General features: G+C 46.4%; 1 protein-coding gene and 1 long non-coding RNA gene across 2 annotated transcripts in view; both read right to left on the bottom strand.

The window, feature by feature from the left end:
• IGF2R (insulin like growth factor 2 receptor) overlaps nt 1-3,822 on the bottom strand; it is a 104,274-nt gene extending 100,452 nt beyond the window's left edge. The window contains exon 1 of the mRNA XM_081530205.1: nt 3,459-3,822. Within this exon, the coding sequence (XP_081386331.1) occupies nt 3,459-3,628 (170 nt within the window). The 5' untranslated portion in view covers nt 3,629-3,822. The remainder of the gene's footprint in view (nt 1-3,458) is intronic.
• A 10,990-nt stretch (nt 3,823-14,812) lies between these two features.
• On the bottom strand, nt 14,813-20,056 carry LOC145521540 (uncharacterized). The gene is made up of 2 exons (XR_014065454.1): nt 20,007-20,056; nt 14,813-15,069 (listed from the first exon to the last, which is right to left on the bottom strand). It is a non-coding gene; the product is annotated as an uncharacterized LOC145521540 (long non-coding RNA).
• Between the last annotated feature and the right edge of the window lie 4,072 nt (nt 20,057-24,128).

Raw genomic sequence — 24,128 nt, 5'->3', positions numbered from 1 at the left:
TAGGCATATAAGCACTGTTCCTTCGGAAAAATCGCAGGGAAAAAAATGTCTCCTTAGAGACATCAACTAAACCAACCTCAACTCCCAGCTGGCTTCATTACTCTCTTGTCCTCAATATAGTAATAAAAAAAAAAGTTCCAGCGTTTACACAGAAACAATTGGGGGAAAGCTTGTTCTAAATACACTTTAAGGTACTTAACTACTTAAATCAAGACAGCCCAAAGCATTATTTTATAACTCGTATAAACTGTTAAGACTTCACTCATTAAGAATGTTGTTAACACCAAAATAAAGGGTAGAAAGTCACCCACTACCACGCACGTGTAGAATGGCCTTTTACAAAGTGTATCTCCTATGGTAGAGGGTAAAGCTGTGGACAAGCGGAGGGCCTTCTGATCTCTTCGGGTGACTCCGCACAGCCTCTGGCCTCTGCCCCCTGACCTCCTGTCCCCACAGACCCTGCCCCCTGACCTCTGCACATCCCACACAGCTCAGCACTCTGCGCCCCAGCCCCTCCGTGCCTGCCAGACCCACCGGCGGCCACGGTGGCCTCTGGATTCCAGTGCTTTCTTTCCACCACCCACCACCTCCCAAGAAACAGCCAAGGCATTAAAACCTCTGACTTCTTCCACAGCACAGGACTCGCCGGGTGCATCCATCCTCACAAGCTTCAAGAACACACGACTGAGGCTCTCTGAAGGACACGCGCTGAAAAGTGCCGGGAGAGCAGATACACTCGGGGTGACTGGCCGTCGTCATCCCTGCTTTGCAGCACCCAGCTGAGGATGCTAAAGTCGCTGCGGGCACAGTCCTTCCACTGCTGCCTGCATCCCTTCTGATAACGAGCCACTTGGGGACAACCACTGCCCACCACATTCACCCCAAGAGGGGTCGGGGCCACACGGGTGCCCTGCAGGCCTCCCTGAAGTGGGCCCCAACCTCCCTCCTGTTGGTCCTAAGGGGCCATAGGCGAAAGGTACCTTCCCGGGGTCTAGAGAGCTGGACTTGGGAGGAGAGGCCACTGCCCCAGAAATCAACCCCCCTTTCCAGTGCCCGTGAGACCTGCCTGCCAGGGCTCTCGCGGTCGCTGGAAGGTGTCTGGGCACCCCAAACCTGCGAGAGGGGAGCTGGGAACTGCGCCAGGCACCAAACCACCAGGAACTGGGAGAGTCTTCCACAGAAAAACGTGTTCCTCGTTACCAGCAACCAATTCGCAGACGTTTGGAATGTGACCCTGTGTCCGTAGGGACCGCTGCCACCGACAAGCGGCACAAACACGGAGAGCAGAAGTCTGCTCTTCTCACTCACGGCGAGGCCTGGGCAGCTATTTACGGACGGACGCCCAGGGCTGGAGTAAAAGGCCGCCGAAAAGAGCCTGCTTCAGGGCTACTTGGTAGAATTTTTCAAAGTGGACTTAAAGACATGATCAGCCCACATTCCCATTCAAATATGCGCTACATAAAGGAACTTTTAGGCAGTCTGACTTCATTCAAGAAAACAGATTTTTTTTTTTTTTAAACCTCTTTCCCTAGAGGCGGAGGGGAAAATGTCTTCAGTATTTAAACCAAGGTATGCACTTGAAACAGGAAGAAACAAAACAAATTTCAAATTTCAGGGAGTGGGTCTGAAGTAGAGACTGTTAAACGCGGCTCTGGAGAAGTCTGAATGTGAGACCAGAGAGCAGTAATGGGAAACAAACATGCTGAAGCCCATCAAGCTGCAACCTGGTCGGGGCTGCAGTCCTCAGAAGCCTGGCAGAGAGGACCCGGCCTAAGACTACAGACGGTGCATGCTAAAAAAATGCAAGTCCCCTCAGGACATGGTCGAGCACTTGCCAGGTTAGGCCCATGGGTGACTGTGAGGAGAAGCATTTCAAGATACAACGGCCATCTCCTACTGGACCAAGAGGCCAAGTTCCATCTGGAGACGAGTTTGTGAACCAGGGTCCAGGCGCTGGGATGACTACCCTAAAGCAAAAGTGAGAGTCCCCTGCAGCAGCTCCAGAGTAGGGCTCTGCCCGTGAGGCCAACTTTATTAAGAAATCAATTCCAATCTACTAACAACCAAGACTTCAACACCGCTAGGCCAAGCTGAGCTAATTTCTCATGGATGCGTATGGTTACAGCAGCCATTACCCCAAAACTTCCTCCTTTAAAGATCAGTCGCAGCCCGACATTGGGTCAGTGACTGGGGCTTTTCACTGTAACAGGGGGCTTCTATGAGTAACTATGTATCTTAGAGCAGTTAATTGGCCTACAAACTAAAGTGCAGTTAACTCTCCCTCCAGCCCCCCAGCACCTTTCCAAAAAAGGACAAAGAATATGGGCCTTCCTGCTTTCATTGTGCGTTAAGCCTCACTCTCCTCAGAGTAATAATTTCTGCAAGTTCTCAATTCGGGGGTAATAAGACCATCTCTAATGCAAAGGAAGACTAAGAACCCCGTACACCTCACCACAAACTCAAAATTCAGCTCCAAGTGGGCTAAACTTCGCTTCATTCTGAGAGGTAACTTGCTAGCGCCAGGGATAACTGCTGACTTGTTTGTTCACGACTCTTTCAGAACTTTTCACCCTTTTTTCAACAAGGTTTAAAAATTCAATTTTCCATCATCCTAAACAGTCCAGAGAAGGTTGGTTAGAATAATACATGGAATCGGCAGTTCCCCAACCCCGGGACTCCTGGCCACGGCAGGACACTAACAGTCCTCACTGGGACCAATGATTATACAATCATGGTTCCCAAAGCAAAAGACTCCACTAGAATAATCCACCCGGAGACAATGACATCATGTGAACAACGAGACAGGAAGTTCAGCTCGCAGAAGTGAAGGGTGAAGTCTCGAAAGCCAATACTGGATGACCACCCTTCATTCCCCCTATTTAAAAAAAAAAAAAGTCAACTTCTGCAGAAAAAGCTACTTTAAAAATGGAAAACCCACATGGAGGAAATCAATCAGCAAATGAAACCAAACCCCCCCTCCAACTCCACGGCCGTTCCTGCGGGTGAGTCTGTCCACCTTAAGGGGCGCCTCTGAAGCCCCGCGGGTGGAACTTTGGGGGAAACGTGGAGTGGGAACAAAGCGAAGCCGGGGGTTCCTGCGTCCTCCCAACTTTTTCGCAGGCGCACCGCGGGGCGTGAGGGCGCCCGTAGGGTGTCACCCGGCCGCTCGCACGCACGCAAAGCCGCCCCGGGCTTGGTGACAGCCACAAGTGGCCGGACGGCGGACCCCGGGCCAGCGCGGGCCGAGCGGCCCCCAACCCCTGCCCGTGGGCACCGATCCCCCCCGGGTCTCTTATCCTTCGCCGGCACGGCGGCAACTTTCCGTCGGGGACGGGCGGACCCAAGGAGACAACTCGGGGACCCCGGCCCCTCCTCCGGGGGCGCCCCCTGCACCCCCATCCCGCCCGCCGCGCGCTGGGGCACCGCGACCGAAGCCCGTGCCCCGGCGAGCCACCCACCTGCACAGCTCTGGGAACTCGGCGCCCTGGGTGCCCGCGGCCCCGGGAACCCAGCCCGGCGGTGGCAGCAGCAGCAGCAGCAGCAGCAGCTGCAGCAGGAGCGGGCACCGCGGCGGGCGGCCGGCGGGCGCGGGCCCCAGGTGCGAGCTCCGGCCGGCGGCCGCCTCCATCGCGCCGGGCCCGGGCTGTGCGTCCGGAGCCGGGCAAGCGGCGCGCGGCGGCCGGGGTCGGCGTCCGGGACACGGGTGTGCAGCCAGGGCGGCAGGCGGAGGCAGACCGGAGCGCGAGGAGCTGGGGACGAGCAGGGGTAGCGCGAGGGGCGCGCGGCTCTTCTGGGCTCGGCGGCGGCCCCGGGGCCTGTCACGTGACCGCCGGCAGGTCCCGCCCCCACCCCGCCCCGCCCCGCTCACGTGACCGCCTTGTTCAGGTGATCCCCGCCCGCCCGGCTCCGCCTAGGCCCGGTCACGTGGGCGCGGCCCCGCGCGCGGCCGGAAGCGGCGCGGCGCGCGCGCTCTCAGGTGCGGGGACCCCCTTAGACCTGCAGTGCCGGCTGCTACCTCGCGGGACCCCAGCCTCCGTGTCTCCCGGGGGCGTTCTCGGGGGATGGAGGTGCTGCCCAACCTGGACTCCCAGCTTCCCACCCCGACCGACAGGGAGGGGAAAATGAGGTTTAGAACCTAAATGCTGTAAAGGCCGCCGTGCAGCCCTGTTACCATACATTCGATCCCTTAATGAATGGGAACCCACTTTTCTTGCCCTACGGGGGGCCGATCGCTGAGCCCCGCACCGCTGTGTTCCCACCGTTACAACCCAGCAGAGCCTCTCACAAACCTTCTGGGGCAATGTTATTTCCCAAGCGTGGGCTTCCTACAGTAAGGAAGGCAGCCCAGATATAGGAACTTAAAACATAAAGGAGGTAAAGGGTGACTGTCGAGCGAGTGCCGCTCAGCAAAGCTTTTTAATCGTTCTATTCATGCATTTTGTTAAGCCCCTAACTGTGTGAATGGCCGAGTTAGGCACAGTGAGAATAAGAAGGTGAATCTGAAAAGACGTGAACTCAAGAAGTTTACCTGATACAGAATAATCTGATTATTATATAGAATAACCACGATGGTAACGGTTCATCTGTTTTTAAAAAATATTTGTTAATTTTGCTGGGCCACATCTTTGTTGCCTCATGGAGGAGCTAGTTCCCTTATCCGGAATGGAGCCAGGTGCCCTGCATTGTATGTATGTGGTCTTAAGACACTGGACCACCAGGGAGCCCCCTGTTCATCGTTTTTTAATGCTTACTCCATATAAGACACTGTACTAGCAATTAACATGCATGAATCCAGGAACCGTATTCTAAATGAGGAACAGAGGCACAGAGATGTTAAGTAACTTAGGCAAAGCCACTTTGATGCAGCAAACCAGAAATTCAAACACATAGAGTAATAACTAACGTTTATTGAGCAAGTTAATTATGTGCCAAGTATAGTTCTGGTGTTTTGATTTAGCTCATTTAATCTTAACACAATCCTGTAAGAGAGATACCTTTATAGCACCCATCTTATAGATAAGGAAACTGAGGCACAGACAGATTAAAAAGCTTGAAGATCACATGGCTACCAAGTGGAGAAGCCAGAGTTTAAGCCAAGCTAGACAGTCCCAGAGCCTGCAGCTTAGCCATGGTGGTATATTGCCAAAGAGGAATATGGCCCAAGAAAGGAAAGTTGTGGTCCTAAGAGGGTGCTCAGATGTCCTGCTGAGAGCATCCTGAGAGCATTCGTATTTTGCACAAGAACAATGTTATAATTGCTACAGCCAAAGATCTTCAGTGGAAATTGAAACCATCAGGTGAAAAATAATTGCAAGCCAGAAAATTCACTTTGTCTCAAAGGATGTTTCTCTACTAAAGAAAAATATATCTTTACAATGGAAAGATCTAGTGGGACCATCCTGATCAAGTGATTAAAATTCGGGGCACCAATATTTGGAAAAACTAATATTTTCTACTTCATAAAATGACACGATTTCTTCCTAAATTGAAGAAAGTAAGGAAAACCACTAGACCATTCAGGTATGACCTAAATCAAATACGTTAGGATTATTCAGTGGAAGTGACAAATAGATTCAAGGGATTAGATCTGATAGAGTGCCTGAAGAACTACGGACGGAGGTTTGTGACATTGTACAGGAGGCAGAGATCAAGACCATCCCCAAGAAAAAGAAATGCAAAAAGGCAAAATGGTTGTCTGAGGAGCCCTTACAAATAGCTGTGAAAAGAAGAGAAGCAAAAGGCCAAGCAGAAAAGGAAAGATATATACATTTGAATGCAGAGTTCCAAAGAATAGCAAGGAGAGGTAAGAAAGCCTTCCTTAGCAATCAATGCAAAGAAATAGAGGAAAACAATAGAATGGGAAAGACTAGAGATCTCTTCAAGAAAATTAGAGATAGCAAGGGAACATTTCATGCAAAGATGGGCGCAATAAAGGACAGAAATGGTATGGACCTAACAGAAGCAGAAGATATTCAGAAGAGGTGGCAAGTATACACAGAAGAACTACACAAAAAAGATTTTCACAACCCAGATAATCACAATGGTGTGATCACTAGCCTAGAGCCAGACATCCTGGAATGTGAAGTCAAGTGGGCCTTAGGAAGCATCGCTATGAGGAGGTGATGGAATTCCAGTTGAGCTATTTCATATCCTAAAAGATGATGCTGTGAAAGTGCTGCACTCAATATGCCAGCAAATTTGGAAAACTCAGCAGTGGTCAAAGAACTGTAAAAGGTCAGTTTTCATTCCAATGCCAAAGAAAGGCAATACCAAAGAATGCTCAAACTACCGCACAATTGCATTCATCTCACACACTAGCAAAGTAATGCTCAAAATTCTCCAAGCCAGGCTTCAACAGTACGTGAACTGTGAACTTCCAGATGTTTAAGCTGGATTTAGAAAAGCCACAGGAACTAGAGATCAAATTGTCAACATCTGTTGCATCATCGAAAAAGCAAGAGAGTTCCAGAAAAACATTTACTTCTGCTTTATTGACTATGTCAAAGCCTTTGACTGTGTGGATCACAACAAACTGTGGGTGGAAAATTCTTAAAGAGATGAGAATACCAGACCACCTGACCTGCCTCTTGAGAAATCTGTATGCAGGTCAGGAAGCAACAGTTAAAACTGGACATGGAACAACAGACTGGTTCCAATCGTGAAAGGAGTACATCAGGGCAGTATATTGTCACCCTGCTAATTTAACTTACAGGCAGAGTACCTCATGAGAAACACTGGGCTGGATGAAGCACAAGCTGGAATCAAGATTGCCAGGGGAAATATCAGTAACTTCAGATATGCAGATGACACCACCCTTATGGCAGAAAGTGAAGAAGAACTAAAGAGCCTCTTGATGAAAGTGAAAGAGGAGGATGAAAAATTTGGCTTAACACTCAACATTCAGAAAACTAAGATCATGGCATCTAGTCCCATCGCTTCATGGCAAATAGATGGGGAAACAGTGGAAACAGTGAGAAATTTTATTTGGGGGGCTCCAAAATCACTGTATGTGGTGACTGCAGCCATGAAATTAAAAGACGCTTGCTCCTTGGAAGAAAAGTTATGACCAACCTAGATAGCATATTAAAAAGCAGAGACATTACTGTGCCAACAAAGGTCTGCCTAGTCAAAGCTATGGTTTTTCCAGTAGTCATGTATGGATGTGAGAGCTGGACTATAAAGAAAGCTGAGCACCAAAGAATTGATGTTTTTGAACTGTAGTGTTGGGGAAGACTCTTGAGAGTCCCTTGGACTGCAAGGAGATCAAACCTGTCCATCCTAAAGGAAATCAGTCCTGAATATTCATTGGAAGGACAGATGCCGAAGCTGAAACTCCAATACTTTGGCCACCTGATGTGAAGAACTGCCTCATTGGAAAAGACCCTGATGCTGGGAAAGATTGAAGGCAGGAGGAGAAGGGGACGACAGAGGATAAGATGGTTGGATGGCATCAGCGACTCAATGGACATGAGTTTGAGTAGACTCCAGGAGTTGGTGATGGAGGCCTGGCGTGCTGCAGTCCGTGGGGTCACAAAGAGTCGGACACAATTGAGCGACTGAACTGAACCGAAAATGATGCAAACCATTCAACGTCACAGTAATCCAAGTTTATACTCCAACCACTAATGCCGAAGAAGCTGAAGTTGAAAAGTTTTATGAAGACCTACAAGACCGTCTAGAACTAACACCAAAACAAAGATGTCCTTTTCATCATAGGGGATTAGAATGCAAAAGTTGGAAGTCAGGAGATACCTGAAGTAACAGGCAAGTTTGGCCTTGGAGTACAAAATGCAGCAGAGCCAAGTCATTGGAAAATAGCCTGATGCTGGGAAAGGTTGAGGGCAGGAGGAGAAGGGGGCAGCAGAGGATGGGATGGTTGGGTGGCATCATCTACTAATGAACCTGACTCTGAGCAAACTGCAGGAGATAGTGAAGGTCAGGGAAGCCTGACGTGCTGCAGTTCATGGGGTTACAGAGTCGGACACAACTTAGCAACTGAACGACAACAAAATGATGCAATGAAAAATATTGCTAATATTTGATAATATTTAAAAGATAACATAATGGTGACTCAGATGCTGATGTAAAATGAACATGTGTCAAAGATAATACTTAACTCTTTAATGTGAGAACCAGTAACCTGTCCCAACAGGTTCAAAAGAGAATCCAAAGACAACCCAACACATACACATACAGTCAGGAATGCAAGTTATGTTGCCTAATAGATGGAATATTAGTCAAGACCCATAGGTCAAATGGATGTCAAAGGAACACAATTTGCAGTTCTAAAGATAAGAACCCTAGACATTACCTTCAGTATTCCACAATTTAGACAGCTGTAAAACAGCTCAAAGATAATGAAAGCCATAGAACCCTGTAGAATCAGATAACCCACAAAGTTGCATGAGACAGCATCTAGCTTTCCACTCAAGTTACCCAATAATTTTTTTAGTCCATTTCAAAATCTTTCACAATTTCCCCCTGTATTGTACAGTATCACTTATGTGGTATTCTTGCCAAGGTATTTAACCTAAATCAAAAATAAAACGATCAAATCCAGAATGTGAAACATTCTACAGAAAAACTGAACAGGACAATTCAAAACTGTCAGTGCTCTGAAAGACCTCCTCTGCTTCCCCCTCCCCCTCCAAAAAGGCAAGAGTAAACAGCAGACTGAGATATCAGGCAGCTGTTTTGTAAATAAAATTTTACTGGAATGTAACAGCGTCCACTTATGTATTGTCTGTGGCTGCTTTTGCCTACAGTGGCAGAATTGAGTGGTTGCCAGAGAGCCTAAAGTATTTTACCATCTGTCCTCTACAGCCAAAGTTTGCCAACCCTGGTTCTAGATCAGCAGTTCTCAAAATTGTGTGTTTGGACCATCAACTTTGGCATCATTTGACAGCTTGTTAGAAATGCCAATTCATGGGGCTCCCTCTGACCCACTGACTCAAAATCTTTGGAGATGGGCTCCAGAAAATTCTATCACTAGCTTTCCAGGAGATTCTCATACACATGATGATCTGAGAACCACTGGTGCATAAGGGTGAACAAGAGAAGAGTCATGTCCCTGGTGTCCAGTGAGTTCCTGGGTTGGGCCGACAAGTGAAGGTCCTTGACTCTGTGCAGGAAAGAACTCAATAGGAGGCTATGGTAAGGCGTGCAGGCATGCCTGCTAAGTCACTCCAGTCGTGTCCTACTCTTTGCGACCCCATGGACTGTAGCCCACCAGGCTCCTCTGTCCGTGGGGATTCTCCAGGCAAGAATACTAGAGTGTGTTGCCATGCTCTTCTCCAGGGGATCTTCCCAACCCAGGGATCGAACCTGCAGCTCTTATGTCTCCAGCATTTGCAGGCAGGTTCTTTACCACTAACACCACCTGGGAAGCCCATAGTAAGGTGAAAGCTCAGTTTATTTAGAGAGATACGCATTCTATAGACAGAATACAGTCCATCTCAGTAGGCGAGAGAGGCCTGAGATATGGAAGTGATTAGTTTTTATAGGCTGGATAATTTCATAGGCTAATGAGTGGAAGAATTGTTTCAGTTATTTGGTGGAAGCAGTGGGGATTTCCAGGAATTGGGCCACCTCCTACTTTTTGGCCTATTATGGTCAAGCATCTGAACTGTGATGGCACCTGTGGGTGTGTCCTTTAACTAATGTGTTACGATGAGTGCATAATGAGGCCCAAGGTCTACTAGAAGGCAGATCTTCAGCCATCTTGGACATTATTGATTCTATCCAGTTTTTGTTATATCCTCAAGGATGGTGTCATTCTTTTAATGGTTGTGCCCTGCCCTTCCCACTTGTCTCACCACCACCCTGAATTAAAGGAGCCTGAAAAGGCAGATGACACACCCTTACGACAGAAAGTGAAGAAGAACTTGATGAAAGTGAAAGTGAAAGAGGAAAGTGAAAAAGTTAACTTAAAACTCAACATTCAGAAAACTAAGATCATGGCATCCGGTCCCATCACTTCATGGCAAATAGATGGTGGAACAATGGAAACAGTGAGAGACTTTATTTTCTTGGGCTCCAAAATCATTGCACATGGTGACTGCAGCCATGAAATTCAAAGACACTTACTCCTTGGAAGAAAAGTTATGACCAACCTAGACAGCATACTAAAAAGCAGAGACATTACTTTGCCGACAAAGGTCCGTTTAGTCAAAGCTATGGTTTTTCCAGTAGTCACGTGTGGATGTGAGAGTTGGACTATAAAGAAAGCTGAGCGCTGAAGAATTGATGCTTTTGAACTGTGTTGCTAGAGAAGACTCTTGAGAGTCCCTTGGACTGCAAGGAGATCAAACCAGTCAATCCTAAAGGAAATCAGTCCTGAATATTCATTAGAAGGACTTATGCTAAAGCTGAAACTCCAATATTTTGGCCGCCTGATGCGAAGAACTGATTCATTGGAAAAGACCCTGATGTTGGGAAAGATTAAAGGTAGGAGGAGACAGGGGTGACAGAGGATGAGATGGTTGAATGGTATCACCAACTCAGTGGACATGAGTTTGAGCAAGCCCTGGGAGTTGGTGATGGACAGGGAAGCCTTGAGTGCTGCAGTCCATGGGGTTGCAAAGAGTTGGACATGACTGAGCGACTGAACTGAACTGAAAAGACAAGACAAAAAAATGTGACACATGACCCTTAACTAAAGCCCAGATACGAAAAATGGAAGGTGTAAGGGACAGTTGGGGATAACTGGGAAAACTTGAACATAAGTTGTATATTAGAAACTCTAAAGTCAAATAGTAGAGGGCATAACTCTCCTGTAGTTCATTTAAATTTTGCAACAAACCTTTGAAAAAGCATGACTTAAAAATATTAGTTCAAGACCTCATGTTATGGGTCATATTAAATCCCTAAAAATTATGTGGGGCTTCCCTGGTGACTCAGTGGCAAAGGCTCCACATGCCAATGCAAGAGGTGCAAGAGACTCAGGTTCGATCCCTGGGTCAGAAAGATCCCCTGGAGGAGGAAATGTAGTATCTTGCCTGGTGAACTCCATGGACAGAGGAGCCTGATGGGCTACAGTTCATGGGGTCACAAAGAGTTGGACATGACTCAACAACTAAACCAATAAACCACCACCACAAAAAAAGATATACTGAAGTCCTAATCCCTTTGACTTTGGAATGTGACCTTACTTGGAAATACAGTTGCTGCGGAGTGATTTGTTTTCATTAGATCCTGCCACAGGAGGGTGGGCTCAGACCAGTGTATGGGGCGCTGGTAAGAAACTGGGCAGAGACACTGAGACACACAGGGAGAAGTTGGCCTGGTGAGGAAAGAGAATCGATGGATCCACAGGCCAAGGGATGCTTGCATGAAAAGCACATGGCAACACAGAAATGACTCTGGCCAAAGATTGTGCTAAATGCTAGGCTTCTAGAACGTGATCCTGAAACAGAGCAGGATCCGACGATGCTTCCCATCTCCCCATGTCCTCTGCCTGCCTTTTGTCTGTGAAAAACTTTAGTCAAAGAAGTTTGATCAGAGAAATGGGAACATGCGAGAACAAAGGAAAACAGAGGAGACCAAATAATAATAATGTAGTCATTAAGCATAGTCAAGGACCTTGAGTTCTTTCTCAAGGGCTGTAAATAATGTTCTGAACCATATCCTGTGAACTGCCTTATAGACACTGAAATGCCAGGAGGAAGAAGTTAACTGCATGATGACCAGACTCTACCCATGACAGAAGCTGCCACAATTCTAAGAACTGGCTGCAAATACATGGAAATGAATGGACCCTGGAACTGAAGGTTAACCTTACCTAAAACAACCAAGATAATGCTGGTCACACCACCGATGACCAATTTGAAGCTGCATGTAGCATTGTTAGAGCTGCATGTAACATCCGCCTGTCCCCCGTCCCCACCAACTCTGTCTATAAAAGCTCTCACTCTCTGCCTGTCAGGGGTGGGGAGTCGGCCTTTGGACAGATGTCCACCACCCTTCACTCCCTGCAAGTTGCCAGCATTTGAAATAAAGCAAACTTTTTCTTTCCACCAACCTGGCCTGTTTATTGGCTTTTGAGCATTTTGAGCTGCAAGCAGCGGACCCACCACACACCTTTTGGTAACATGATCCTTCCTTCGAGTAGTTAATGGCTTAGTAGGGGAGAGAGTGAATTTTAATGTAAGTTTGAAAAAGTTGTATTGACATCAGCTCCTACAGAATCTTAAGTAGTCACCTAAGAAATGTAATGGTTTCCCAGGTGGCGCTAGTGGTAAAGAACCTGCCTGCCAATGTGGGAGACGTAAGGGATGCAGGTTTGATTCTTGTGTTGGGAAGATTCCCTGGAGGAGGGCATGGCAACCCACTCCAGTATTCTTGCCTGGACAATCCCATGGGCAGAGGAGCCTGGCAGGCTACAGTCCATAGGGTTGCAGAGAGTCAGACACAACTGAAGTGACTTACATGTACACATGCAAGAAATTTAGATTTAATTGGACATAAAAGGCTTCCCTGGTGGCTCAGATGGTAAAAAAAAAAAAATCTACCTGCAATGTGGGAGACCTAGATTCAATACCTGCATTGGGAAAATCCACTGGAGGAAAGCATGGCAACTCACTCCAGTATTCTTGCCTGGAGATCCCCACGGACAAGGAGCCTGGCAACCTACAGTCCACAGGATCACAAAGAGTTGGACACGACTGAGCGACTAAGCACAAAATGAGGAACAATAATAGCTGACAATATACTACCTATTAAAGAGCCACTATGTGTCAAAAAACATTCCTGTATTTTATGATTTACTCTTTATAGCAATGCTCTAAGCATAGTAATCCTATTCACATTTAAAACATGAGAAATTCAGGCACAAAGAAATTAAATACCTTCCCTAAGGTTTTGCAGTGAGTAAGAACTTTGATGTGAATGATATAATCTAGTAAGAAAGTCTGTGATTTTAACTCATAAACTTCCTTCTCATTGGGAGATTTGGAGCGTCAGAGTGTGTGTGTGTGTGTTAGTTCACAGTTACACACCAGGAAAATCCATCTCGCTGCAGGATGTACTGAGAACCACTTTAATAAACGCTCCAGAATTAAGGTGACAAAAGAGACAGTGAAAAGGTGTCGGCCTTTCCCCAGGAATGCCTAGTTCCCACTTAGTTAATACCTCGTCAAGAGTAGAACTCATGTCTTGTGACACCCTTGGGCACTGAGGTGCCCTGTGACTACCTGGAGCAGTGGGGGGTGGGGACAGAGGGGCAGGGGATACGGGCAGATGATGTTGCCTGCCTTCCTATGGGTGTTGACCATGCCTTTCTTTGCTGGCGAATCCCTCCTCCCACTAAAGAGGCTAAAGGTATGAGACCCTTGTAACATATTCCTTTTTACAACCAGAGGGAGGGCATGTGTTCCAATCCTGACCATGGGAATTGATGGGAAGTCTCCTGAGATTTTTTGCAAGATAGTTCTCCCTCCAATAAGAAATGCAAAGAAAATCCTCTCCTCTCCATCCCTCTCTCTCTCTCTTTTTTTTTTTCTGGAAGCAGTATTGTCTGATAAGGTACTTGTAGCTGCTACAGTCCCTTAAAACTCCAAGAGAAGGTATGGTCGACACAGTGGGAGAAAGGTTTTTTGGTGTCATTGCTGACCACATCACCAAAACCCTAGAGCTGGCCAGTATCTGTTCATTCACTTTGTGACATGATAAATAAATTTGCTTAAGCCAAGAGTGTTAGCTGATAATTTATTGCCTGTCACTCAAAGTGCACCCTTTAGTACATGCTATTTTATGAACAAGGGAATTCTTATAAGTAGTTCTTTTTACAATCAGCATGATGTTAAGCTTTCTGAGTTGAAAACACTCTGGAGGGAAATCTTGAGAGTAAAGTCTCCTGCTGTTTCCAGAACAGCTACACCACTGGTTTCTGCCCACCTCCTCCCTGACCTGCATGCTGAAGGGTGACCTACAGACCAGCCTGGCCACACCAGGGAACTTCTCTACTACTCAGTGAGCTGAACCACACCTTATCCAATGAGATCCAACCCCCTTCCAAGTTTGTCCTCCCTTGGTACTAACCCTAGAGTACCATATAGAGTCCCTTTATATCTTATAGCTGCTCTTTCTTCAGAGTTAATAGTTCTCCATATTGAAGCTCCCTGTTTCAATCCTCTGATTGAACCCAGACTGCTATACCATGTTTAGCTGGCTTTCGTATTCCTTGCAGCCCAAAACATACCAGCTGACAACACAGTGCAGCATTTGGCAACTGTTTTGACATAACAGACAGAAGGCATCAGTGAAGATGAGAGTTTCTAGTTTGGAAAGTTGGTGCTGCCAAGAACAGAAGAAGGGAACAGAAGAAGAAAACTGGACTAGAAAAGAAAAATGCTGTGTCTTTCTGTGCAATAGAGTCAGGAATACCCAGGAAGAGGTGTTCTGCAGGCACTGGTAATACAGCACTAAACATGGCCAAGAAGTCAGAGCTGGGAGTAATTGCAGGGGAGACATTTATAAAGATAGGAGCATTGGTGATGGGAGCAGTGACTGGACATCAACAGCGTCCAATGAATAAAGCAGCCCAGGGAGAGAACAAAAGGGATTCTTGGTGTACTTGTGATCTATTTGTGTTGTTGTTCAGTCACTCAGTCATGTCCAACTCTTTGTGACCCCATGGACTGCAGCATGAACGCCAGGCTTCCCTGTCCTTTTCTGTCTCTTGGAATTTGCTCAAACCCAAGTCCGTTGAGTCAATAATGCCATCCAACCATCTCATCCTCTGTCGCCACCTTCTCCTCCTGCCCTCAATCTTTCCCAGCATCAGGATCTATTGGAATATAACAAATTACCTTCAGGAAACAAGCATCATTTATTAATTCTCATGAATTTCTATAGATCAGGAATTCAGACAGGGTCCAGGAGGGTTGTCTCCTTTCTGCTTCATGACGTCTGGCCCTCGGCTAGAAGATTTGGGGGCTCAGGGCTGGAATTATCTGAAGGTTCTTTCGCTCCAGTGTCTGATGGTTGGTGTTGGCTGTCAGCTGAGCCCTCAGCTGGAATGCCCTGGATGTGGCCTCAACTTCAAATGTGGTGGCTGGGCTCCAAGTCAAGCTGAGAGAGAGAGAGAAGGGGTAGACAGGGGGACTCAACTTGGAAATCCCAGATCACCGGTTTGGGGGAGGCAGTTAGTAGGCCCCCGCTGAGTCACGGGGAGGAACCCTGGACCCCAGCTCTCAATGAGCAAGTGTAAAGGGACAGGTATCAAGGTGTGGCCGTGTTTGAAAAATGCAAAGTTCCCCCTTGGGGGGCACCATGTTTATGAGGAAAAAAGGAGCAGAAGCACAGAAAGAAAACTGAGGGAGCCAAGAGGGAAGAGACAGTTTCTCTTGAAACTTTGAGAACTGTGTGGAGCTCGCTCCGACACACGTGTGAGAATGAACAGGGGCAGCTGCACTGTGGCGACTCCAGCAAGAATATCATTTTAGGTTGGTGGTTGGAAAGAAAAGTTCTCGGATTAATCATAGATATTCGTTCAGGTTCTCCTAAAGTAAGTGAGAAGATGGGAAATAACGTTCCTCAACCAAACCGTGATCTGACTCAGGATACGGGCTGTGATTTCCCCACCTGACAGTGTTCTCTACAAGGAGAGTCAGGAGCTTGTGAACAAATACCAGCCCTAGCTCTGCATTAGCGAGACTTGTATGAGTGAGGGCTCTCGCAGAACTGTGATGGAAACGGGGTGACCGTTGGATCACCATCGTTCTCTTCTGCACTCACTCTCCACAAAGCGCATCGTCCCATGAGAAGACAGTAAAGTTAATTCAACAAACACATATTGAGTAATTCATTTTTAATTGACACTGTACTGGCCCTAGGGGTGCCAAGGAGGCACAGTCCCTTCCCGGAGGGACTCAGAGATTGAAGACAAGAAACCAGTGATTTACTACTTAGTATGATAAGGAGACAGGCAATTACCTACAGGGAACTAAGGGAGATGGAATCTCCTCTAGAAATCTGCAGAGAAGATCATCTCGGAGTCGATACAGCCAGAACTCAAGGGAGAGGAAAGGATTGCGGAGGCAGAGGGAAGGCGCTTGTGAGGGAAGCTCAGGCCAGAATTTGAGGAACTCTGTGCTTTGCTGAAGAGAAGGTAAGTCAGAGAGAGAAAGACAAATACCACGGGGCGTCACTTTACATATGGAATCTAAAATATGACACAAGCATTCTTGCCTTGAGAACCCCATGAACAGTATGAAAAGGCGAAAAGATAGGACACTGAAAGTTGAACTCCCCAGGTCAGTAGGTGCCCAACATGCTACTGGAGATCAGTGGAGAAATAACTCCAGAAAGAATGATGGGATGGAGCCAAAGCAAAAACTATACCCAGCTGTGGATGTGACTGGTGATAGAAGCAAAGTCCGATGCTATAAAGAGCAATATTGCATAGGAACCTAGAATGTTAGGTCCATGGATCAGGGCAAATTGGAAGTGGTCAAACAGGAGATGGCAAGAGTGAACGTCGACATTCTAGGAATCAGCAAACTAAGATGGACTGGAATGGGTGAATTTAACTCAGATGACCATTATATGTACTACTGTGGGCAAGAATCCCTTAGAAGAAATGGAGTAGCCATCATGGTCAACAAAAGAGTCCGAAATGCAGTACTTGGATGCAATCTCAAAAACAACAGAATGATCTCTGTTTGTTTCCAAGGCAAACCATTCAGTATCATGGTAATCCAAGTCTATGCCCCAACCAGTAAGGCTGAAGAAGCTGAACTTGAATAGTTTTATGAAGACCTACAAGACCTTTTAGAACTAACACCCAAAAAAGATGTCCTTTTCATTATAGGGGACTGGAATGCAAAAGTAGGAAGTCAGTAAACACCTGGCGTAACAGGCAAATTTGGCCTTGGAGTACAGAATGAAGCAGGGCTAAGGCTAATAGAGTTTTGCCAAGAGAACGCACTGGTCAGAGCAAACACCCTCTTCCAACAACACAAGAGAAGACTCTACACGTGGACATCACCAGATGGTCAACACCGAAATCAGACTGATTATATTCTTTGCAGCCAAAGATGGAGAAGCTCTATACAGTCAGCAAAAACAAGACCGGGAGCAGACTGTGGCTCAGATCATGAACTCCTTATTGCCAAATTCATACTTAAATTGAAGAAAGTAGGGAAAACCACTAGACCATTCAGGTATGACCTAAATCAAATCCCTTATGATTATACAGTGGAAGTCACAAATAGATTTAAGGGACTAGACCTGATAGAGTGCCTGACGAACTATGGACAGAGGTTCGTGACATTGTACAGGAGACAGAGATCAAGACCATCCACATGGAAAAGAAATGCAAAAAAGCAAAATGGCTGTCTGAGGAGGCCTTACAGATAGCTTGGAAGAGAAGAGAAGCGAAAAGCAAAGGAAAAAAGGAAAGATATTCCCATCTGAATGCAGAGTGCCGAAGAATAGCAAGGAGAGATAAGAAAGCCTTCCTTAGTGATCAATGCAAATAAATAGAGGAAAACAACAGATTGGGAAAGACTAGAGATCTCGTCAAGAAAATTAGAGATACCAAGGGAACATTTCATGCAAAGATGGGCTCGATAAAGGACAGAAATAGTATGGACCTAACAGAAGCAGAAGACATTCAGAAGAGGTGGCAAGAATACACAGAAGAACTGTACAAAAAAGATCTTCACGACCCAGATAATCACGATGGTGTGATCACTCACCCAGAGCCAGACATCCTGGAATGTGAAGTCAAGTGGGCCTTAGAAAGCATCACTACGAACAAAGCTAGTGGAGGTGATGGAATTCCAGTTGAGCTATTTCAAATCCTCAAAGATGATGCTGTGAAAGTGCTGCACTCGATATGCCAGCAAATATGGAAAACTCAGCAGTGGCCACAGGACTGGAAAAGGTCAGTTTTCATTCCAATCCCAAAGAAGGCAATGCCAAAGAATGCTCAAACTACCGCACAATTGCACTCAGACTGCAGCCATGAAATTAAAAGACACTTACTCCTTGGAAGGAAGGTTATGACCAACCTAGATAGCATATTTAAAAGCAGAGACATTACTTTGCCAACAAAAGTCTGTCTAGTCAAGACTATGGTTTCTCCAGTGGTCATGTATGGATGTGAGAGTTGGATGGTGAAGAAAGCTGAGCGCCGAAGAATTGATGCTTTTGAACTGTGGTGTTGGAGAAGACTCTTGAGAGTCCCTTGGACTGCAAGGAGATCCAATCAATCCATCCTAAAAGAGATCAATCCTGAGTGTTCATTGGAAGGTCTGATGTTGAAGTTGAAACTCCAATACTTTGGCCACCTCATGCGAAGGGTTGACTCATTGGAAAAGACCCTAATGCTGGGTAGGATTGGGGGCGGGAGGAGAAGGGGACGACAGAGGATGAGATGGTTGGATGGCATCACCGACTCGATGGACATGGGTTTGGGTAAACTCTGGGAGCTGGTGACGGACAGGGAGGCCTGGTGTGCTGCAGTCCATGGGGTCGCCAAGAGTCAGACACGACTGAGCAACTGAAGAACTGAACTGAATAATAATAATAAAGAGCAAGGAAACTCAGAGGATTTTTAGCTGAGTAGCCACATAATCAGATTTTTATTTTAGGCAGATCACACTGGCCACCCTGTGAAGGACAAGTGTGCAGGTCTTATGAGGGTGACCCACTGGAGGCAGGGAGGCTGTGGAAAGACTGTGACATAATGCAGGTGTTAGGTTGAACTGTATCCCTCATGAAGATGTTAAAGTCCCAATCCTCTCCTCTATTCATGGAATTTTCCAGGCAAGAATACTGGAGTGGGTTGCCATTTCCCCCTCCAGGGGATCTTCCAAACCCAGGGATCGAACCCGTGTCTCCTGCTTTGCAGACAGGTTCTTTACCGCTGAGTCACCAGGAAAGCCCAGTAACCCAGAATGTGACCTTATTTGGAAAGAGAGCTGTTGCAGAGGTGCTGGCTTAAGTTGACATCATTCTGTTGTAGGGCAGGCCCTTAATGCGATGTGACAGGTGTCCTTATAGAAAGAACATGGTGTGAAGGGGGCAGATGGGCACACCAGGAGGACGCCAAAGGAAGGCTGGAGTTACGCGACCGTGAGCCAAGGAGCAACTGGAAGTTAGGAGAGACGCCTGGAACAGGCCCTTCCCAGGAGCCTTTGGCCGAGCCTGACCCAGCCAGCAGCTTGATCTCAGACTTCCAGCCTCCAGAACTGGGAGGTGATACATTTCAGTGGCTCTCAGTTACCCGGTGTGTGGTACTTGGTTAGAGCAGCCCCAGGAAATGGACCCATCAGGGCAGGATTTTGATGAACATTCCCACGAAGGCAGCAGGGGGTACAGAGAATAGAGAGAAGTACAAATTCAACCGCGTGCAGGGGACCAGCCATGAAGGCTAGAAGAGGGGCGCTGGGGCTGACTCCCAGGTGTCTGGCAGGATGACAGGGTATTTGGTGATGCTGTCCACTGAAGAAGAGAAAATCCTCCTAAAACGCAAGCTCTGTGACTGTGTTTGGCTTGTGCTGGTTCCCAGGATCAGAACAGTGACAATGCAGGACCTAGATGTTTGTTGAGTGAATAGAAAAACTAAACAAAATAGGGAATATCTACGATAAGCACACGGGGCTTCCCAGGTGATTCAGTGGGTAAGGAATCAGCCTGCAATGCAAGAGACACAGGCAGATGCAAGTTCGATCTCTGGGACGGGTAGGTCCCCTGGAGGAGGGCATAACAACTCATTCCAGTATTCTTGCCTGGAGAATCCCATGGACAGAGGAGCCTAGTGGGTTACAGTCCATGGGGTCACAAAGAGTCAGACATGACTGAAGCAACTGAACTTGCACGCACAATACACACATAGATATTTTCAACATTTTCTCTTATCTCATCAAGTTTCAAAAGTTTCATTGTTGTTGTTGTTCAGTTGCTAAGTCGTGTCCAAGTCTTTGTGATCCTATGGACTGCAGCACGCCAGGCTTCCCTGTCCTTCACTAACTCCCGGATGAAGTTAGGTTCAAACTCACCTCCATCAAGTCAGTGATACCATCCAACCGTCTCATCCTCTGTCGTCCCCTTCTCCTCCTGCCTTCAATCTTTCCCAGCATCAGGGTCTTTTCCAATGAGTCGGCTCTTTGCATCAGGTTGTCAAAGTATTGGAGCTTCAGCATCCGTTCCATATAACTTTTAAATATATAAATAAATGTTTACATATAATATATTATAAATAATATATATTTATATAATAAATATTACCACAAGTCTTTTGACCCAATATGGAAGAAATACATGTCAGTTAAGTCTTGCTGCTTAACAAACCAACCCCAAACTTGATGACTTGAAATAGCAGTAAGCATTTACTATCTCTCACTTTCTGTGGTTTGGCAGAGAAGTTCTGACTCAGCATCTCTCCTGAGGCTGCAGCTGAATGTGAATCAAGATTGCCGTCACTTGAAGCTTTGACAGAGGCTGGATCTGCTTCCATGGTTCTCACTCACATGGCCAGCAAGCCTGTTGGGCCATTGGTGGGAGGCTTTAGTCCCTCTGTGTGGGGGCCTCTCCTCAGAATTGCTGAGTGTCCTCACAGCATGCTGACCAGGTTTCCCTGAGAGCAAGCAATCCAGGAAACCAAGATAGAAGCTGCAATACCCTCTGTGACAAAACCTTCCAGTTTCATCACTTTGGCCATATGCTACAGGTCACACCAACCAATGTTTATATAACGTGGGAGGGAATTACACAAAAGCGTGAATGCCAGAAGCTGAGGGTAACTGAATGTCCTCTTGGAGACTGGATGCTATAGAAAGGCAGAGGAGAAGGTGAATGCATGATCAAGGAAAAACAGTTATCATGGGTAAGACTTCTTCGTGACACTATATTCATTTATTTCACTCTTTTCTCTTTCGTTTCTAAAACTCATTTTCAGCGATAAACTCATGAAGGTAACGCAAATCAGCTTTTCACTTATGTGAAGTTATTTTTTGAAAATCTTTAATTGTATCCCAATAATTATCAATAAATTTTATTCCTATCCCAATTGGTATTTGTGTTTTTTTAAATGGTGCGTCAGGTTTATCATGATGAATTCTAGAATTCAGTGTTCTCATGCCCCAACCTATTCCTCTATTTATAGCAACAGCTGAACTTGTTCCTAAGAATTGAGTTCATCATTATGGACATATTTATTTCAGCAGGCCCATGCCTGTGATGTTGTGTACAAACGGCACACATCACAAAAAATGCAAGCCTATCCGAAGAACTCCCAGTGGAACTGGTAGCAGAGAGAGCCTTGGTTCTGAGTGACAATCTGGTCCTGGACTCCAATGAGCTGTTTGACTTTGGAGGCTGTTTAACCTCAACCACATTTTCTTCATTTAGAACCAGTGTCCAAAACTCTCTGTTAAGACTAGATGGAAAATATTTCAGGCATTGTGGTCTCTGTCATGACTGTTCAGCTCTACTATAGAAGCGTGAGAGAGGCTATAAATCTACATAAGCAAATGAGCATGGCTGTGTTTTAATAAAACCTTATTTACAAGGACCGCCAGTTAGCCAGATTTGGTCCAAGGGCTATATAGTCTGCCATCCCGGAGCTAGAAAATGGACACGTGTTGAGGATGTTGTGGTTGACTACTTAATATCTATTACATCCCAGCTGATGAATCTAAGCCAATCAAAGATGTCTATCTCCTGAACTGTATTAGTTTAGAAATGGACATGCCCAACTCATCCTGAGTCAGTGAGACATGAAGAGTGGATTCCTGGAGGCTTCTGAAAAATTGACATCCTTGCTCTTAAGAAAACACTGCTGCAGAAAGCTACCCTTCTCTCTCTCCCCAAGGCATAAACGGGGAATCTTACAGGTCTAATCACCACCAGCGGCCATCCTATCAGCCTTAGGGAACATTTGACAATGCAAACTTTTCTCTCGACTTCTTTGCATGTGAGCTAAAAAAAAAAAGTCCAACTTCTCTTTATTAACTTTGAAATAGGTCGTCTGTTATTTCAGCTAAAGGCATCCTAAGTGAAAACCCCATTCAAAGAGTAGTTACGAGGTCTAAAGATTTAAATGGTATAGCAGTGAGTGTGACCATGGCATGCCAATTATAGAGCTCAGCCAATATGAGCATTGGTAATATTAAAATAATCACATACGTCCTCCCCTGAATCATCACTGCATCTCAGTCACATTGTCAAAGGCCTTTGACATCTTTATTTCATTAAAAATGAAATCCTCGTCTCTCTTGAAGAACTTTTTTTTAAATTGCAAACCGTCACTTCTCCTAGCTTGAGATCCCCAACCAACATGAGAAAAAAAGCCTGGTGGGACAAACCCAGCAGTAATTATTAGCTTATCAAAATGATGAAGTAGTGGGTGAAGGCTCTTACAAAACTAACTTCCTTTCTTCCTTCCTGCCTTCCTTTTCTGGGAAACAGCAGTGGGAAAGTTGAGTTTGAGGGATGTGAGATTAGAGTCCAAAAATCATTCTTCTTTGGACTTCCCTGGTGGTCCAGCAGTTAAGAATCTGCCTGCTAACGCAGGGGACGTGGGAAGATTCCACAGGCCGCAGGACACCTAAGCCCACGTGCTACAACTGAAACCTACACACCTAGAGTCTGTGCTCTGCAATAAGAGAAGCCACTGTAATGAGAAGCCCGTGCACCGCAACTAAAGAAAGCCCGTGTGAGCCACGAAGACACAGTGTGGCCAAAAATCAATAAACAAATCACTCTTCTTTGACTAGCCAGCCATCTTCTGCCCCTGAGTAAATCACTATGTACTAGGTCTGACTAGCCCTCAGAGAGGATTTACTGGTGGCTCAGAGGATTCCCTGGTGGCTCAGACGGTAAAGAATCTGCCTCCAGTGCAGGAGACCAGGGTTTGATCTCGGGGTCAGAAAGATCCTGAGATCCCAATGGCAACCCACTCCAGTTCTTGCCTGGAGAATTCCATGGACAGAGAAGCCTGGCAGGCTATAGTCCATGGGGTCACAAAGAGTCGGACTTGACTGAGCGACTAAGCACGCCTGTGGTTATTTATGAAGATCAAGAAGTACCCAGCAGCTTATAAAGTCAAAATGCTCACAGTCTCATCCTGCCTCTGTCTTTCCCTGGAGATGTTTTGCTCAAGCAGCAAGTAGTTTTTTTTCTATTTTTTTTTTTTTTTTTATCTTTCCATGATGAACCTAATTCTATGATGATTTGAAATCTGAAACAAAGAAATTAAGTAGTCCAATACAACACCTCATAAACTGTATTGCTGACAAGAGTGTCATAGGTACAGTACCAGGGATGGATCATAAATAGCCGTTCTGGTTTATCAAGAACTTATGATGTGTCAAGTATTAGAGTGGCTGGTTGACAATTGTTCACTTTCAAAACTCTGAAAGACATCACTTTTTAAAATATTTATTTATTTGGCTGCTCCAGGTCTAAGTTGTCATGCTGGATCTTTAGTTGCGGTATGGGGGATCTAATTCCCTGACCAGGGATTGGACCCAGGTCCTCTGCACTGGGAACAGAGGGTCTTAGCCACCGGACCCCTGGGGCTGTTCCAGGCATCACTTTCTTCATTTTACGCAGGAGCAGATTGCGGTTCACAAGAGGTTAGAGAGACTTGCCTAAGCTTGTAGAACACGGGAGCGGAGGGCCTGAAATGCGTGTCTGTGAGATACAGAGGAGCTTTGGGAGAAGCGCTCGGCTGGGAAACTATGAGAAGAATGAGCGGAGCTGATGTTTATGGGGTGCCACTGGCTGAAGACCGGCTCCAGGATGGACAGGCCACACTGGAGTGGCAGGACTTGGGACGTGCCCATCGCATGTGAGCAAGGAAAGGGGCTGACAGCCACCCAGAAATAGTGAGGCCGTGTCAGTGTCTGCATGTCCCAGCTGCGTGGCTTCCGTCTCACCCAGGATGCCTTGATGGGGCTCCAGCTCGTCCATCTGAGTGACGACAGAACTGGGGCTCAGCTGAAGTCTAGCTTCTGATTGCAGTCTTTCTTCCTGCAGACCTTCTCTCTTGCCTTTCAGTTCAGTTCAGTTCAGTCGCTCAGTCGTGTCCGACTCTTTGCAACCCCATGGACTGCAGCACGCCAGGCCTCCCTGTCCATCACCAACTCCCGGAATTTACTCAAACTCATGTCCATTGA

This window comes from Giraffa tippelskirchi, chromosome 9, assembly GCF_054371585.1.
Source record: "Giraffa tippelskirchi isolate mGirTip1 chromosome 9, T2T-mGirTip1v1.2.pri, whole genome shotgun sequence".
NCBI lineage: Eukaryota > Metazoa > Chordata > Mammalia > Artiodactyla > Giraffidae > Giraffa > Giraffa tippelskirchi.
The sequence above is the reverse complement of the archived record's forward strand: the minus strand, read 5'-3'. Positions and strand labels throughout refer to the sequence as shown.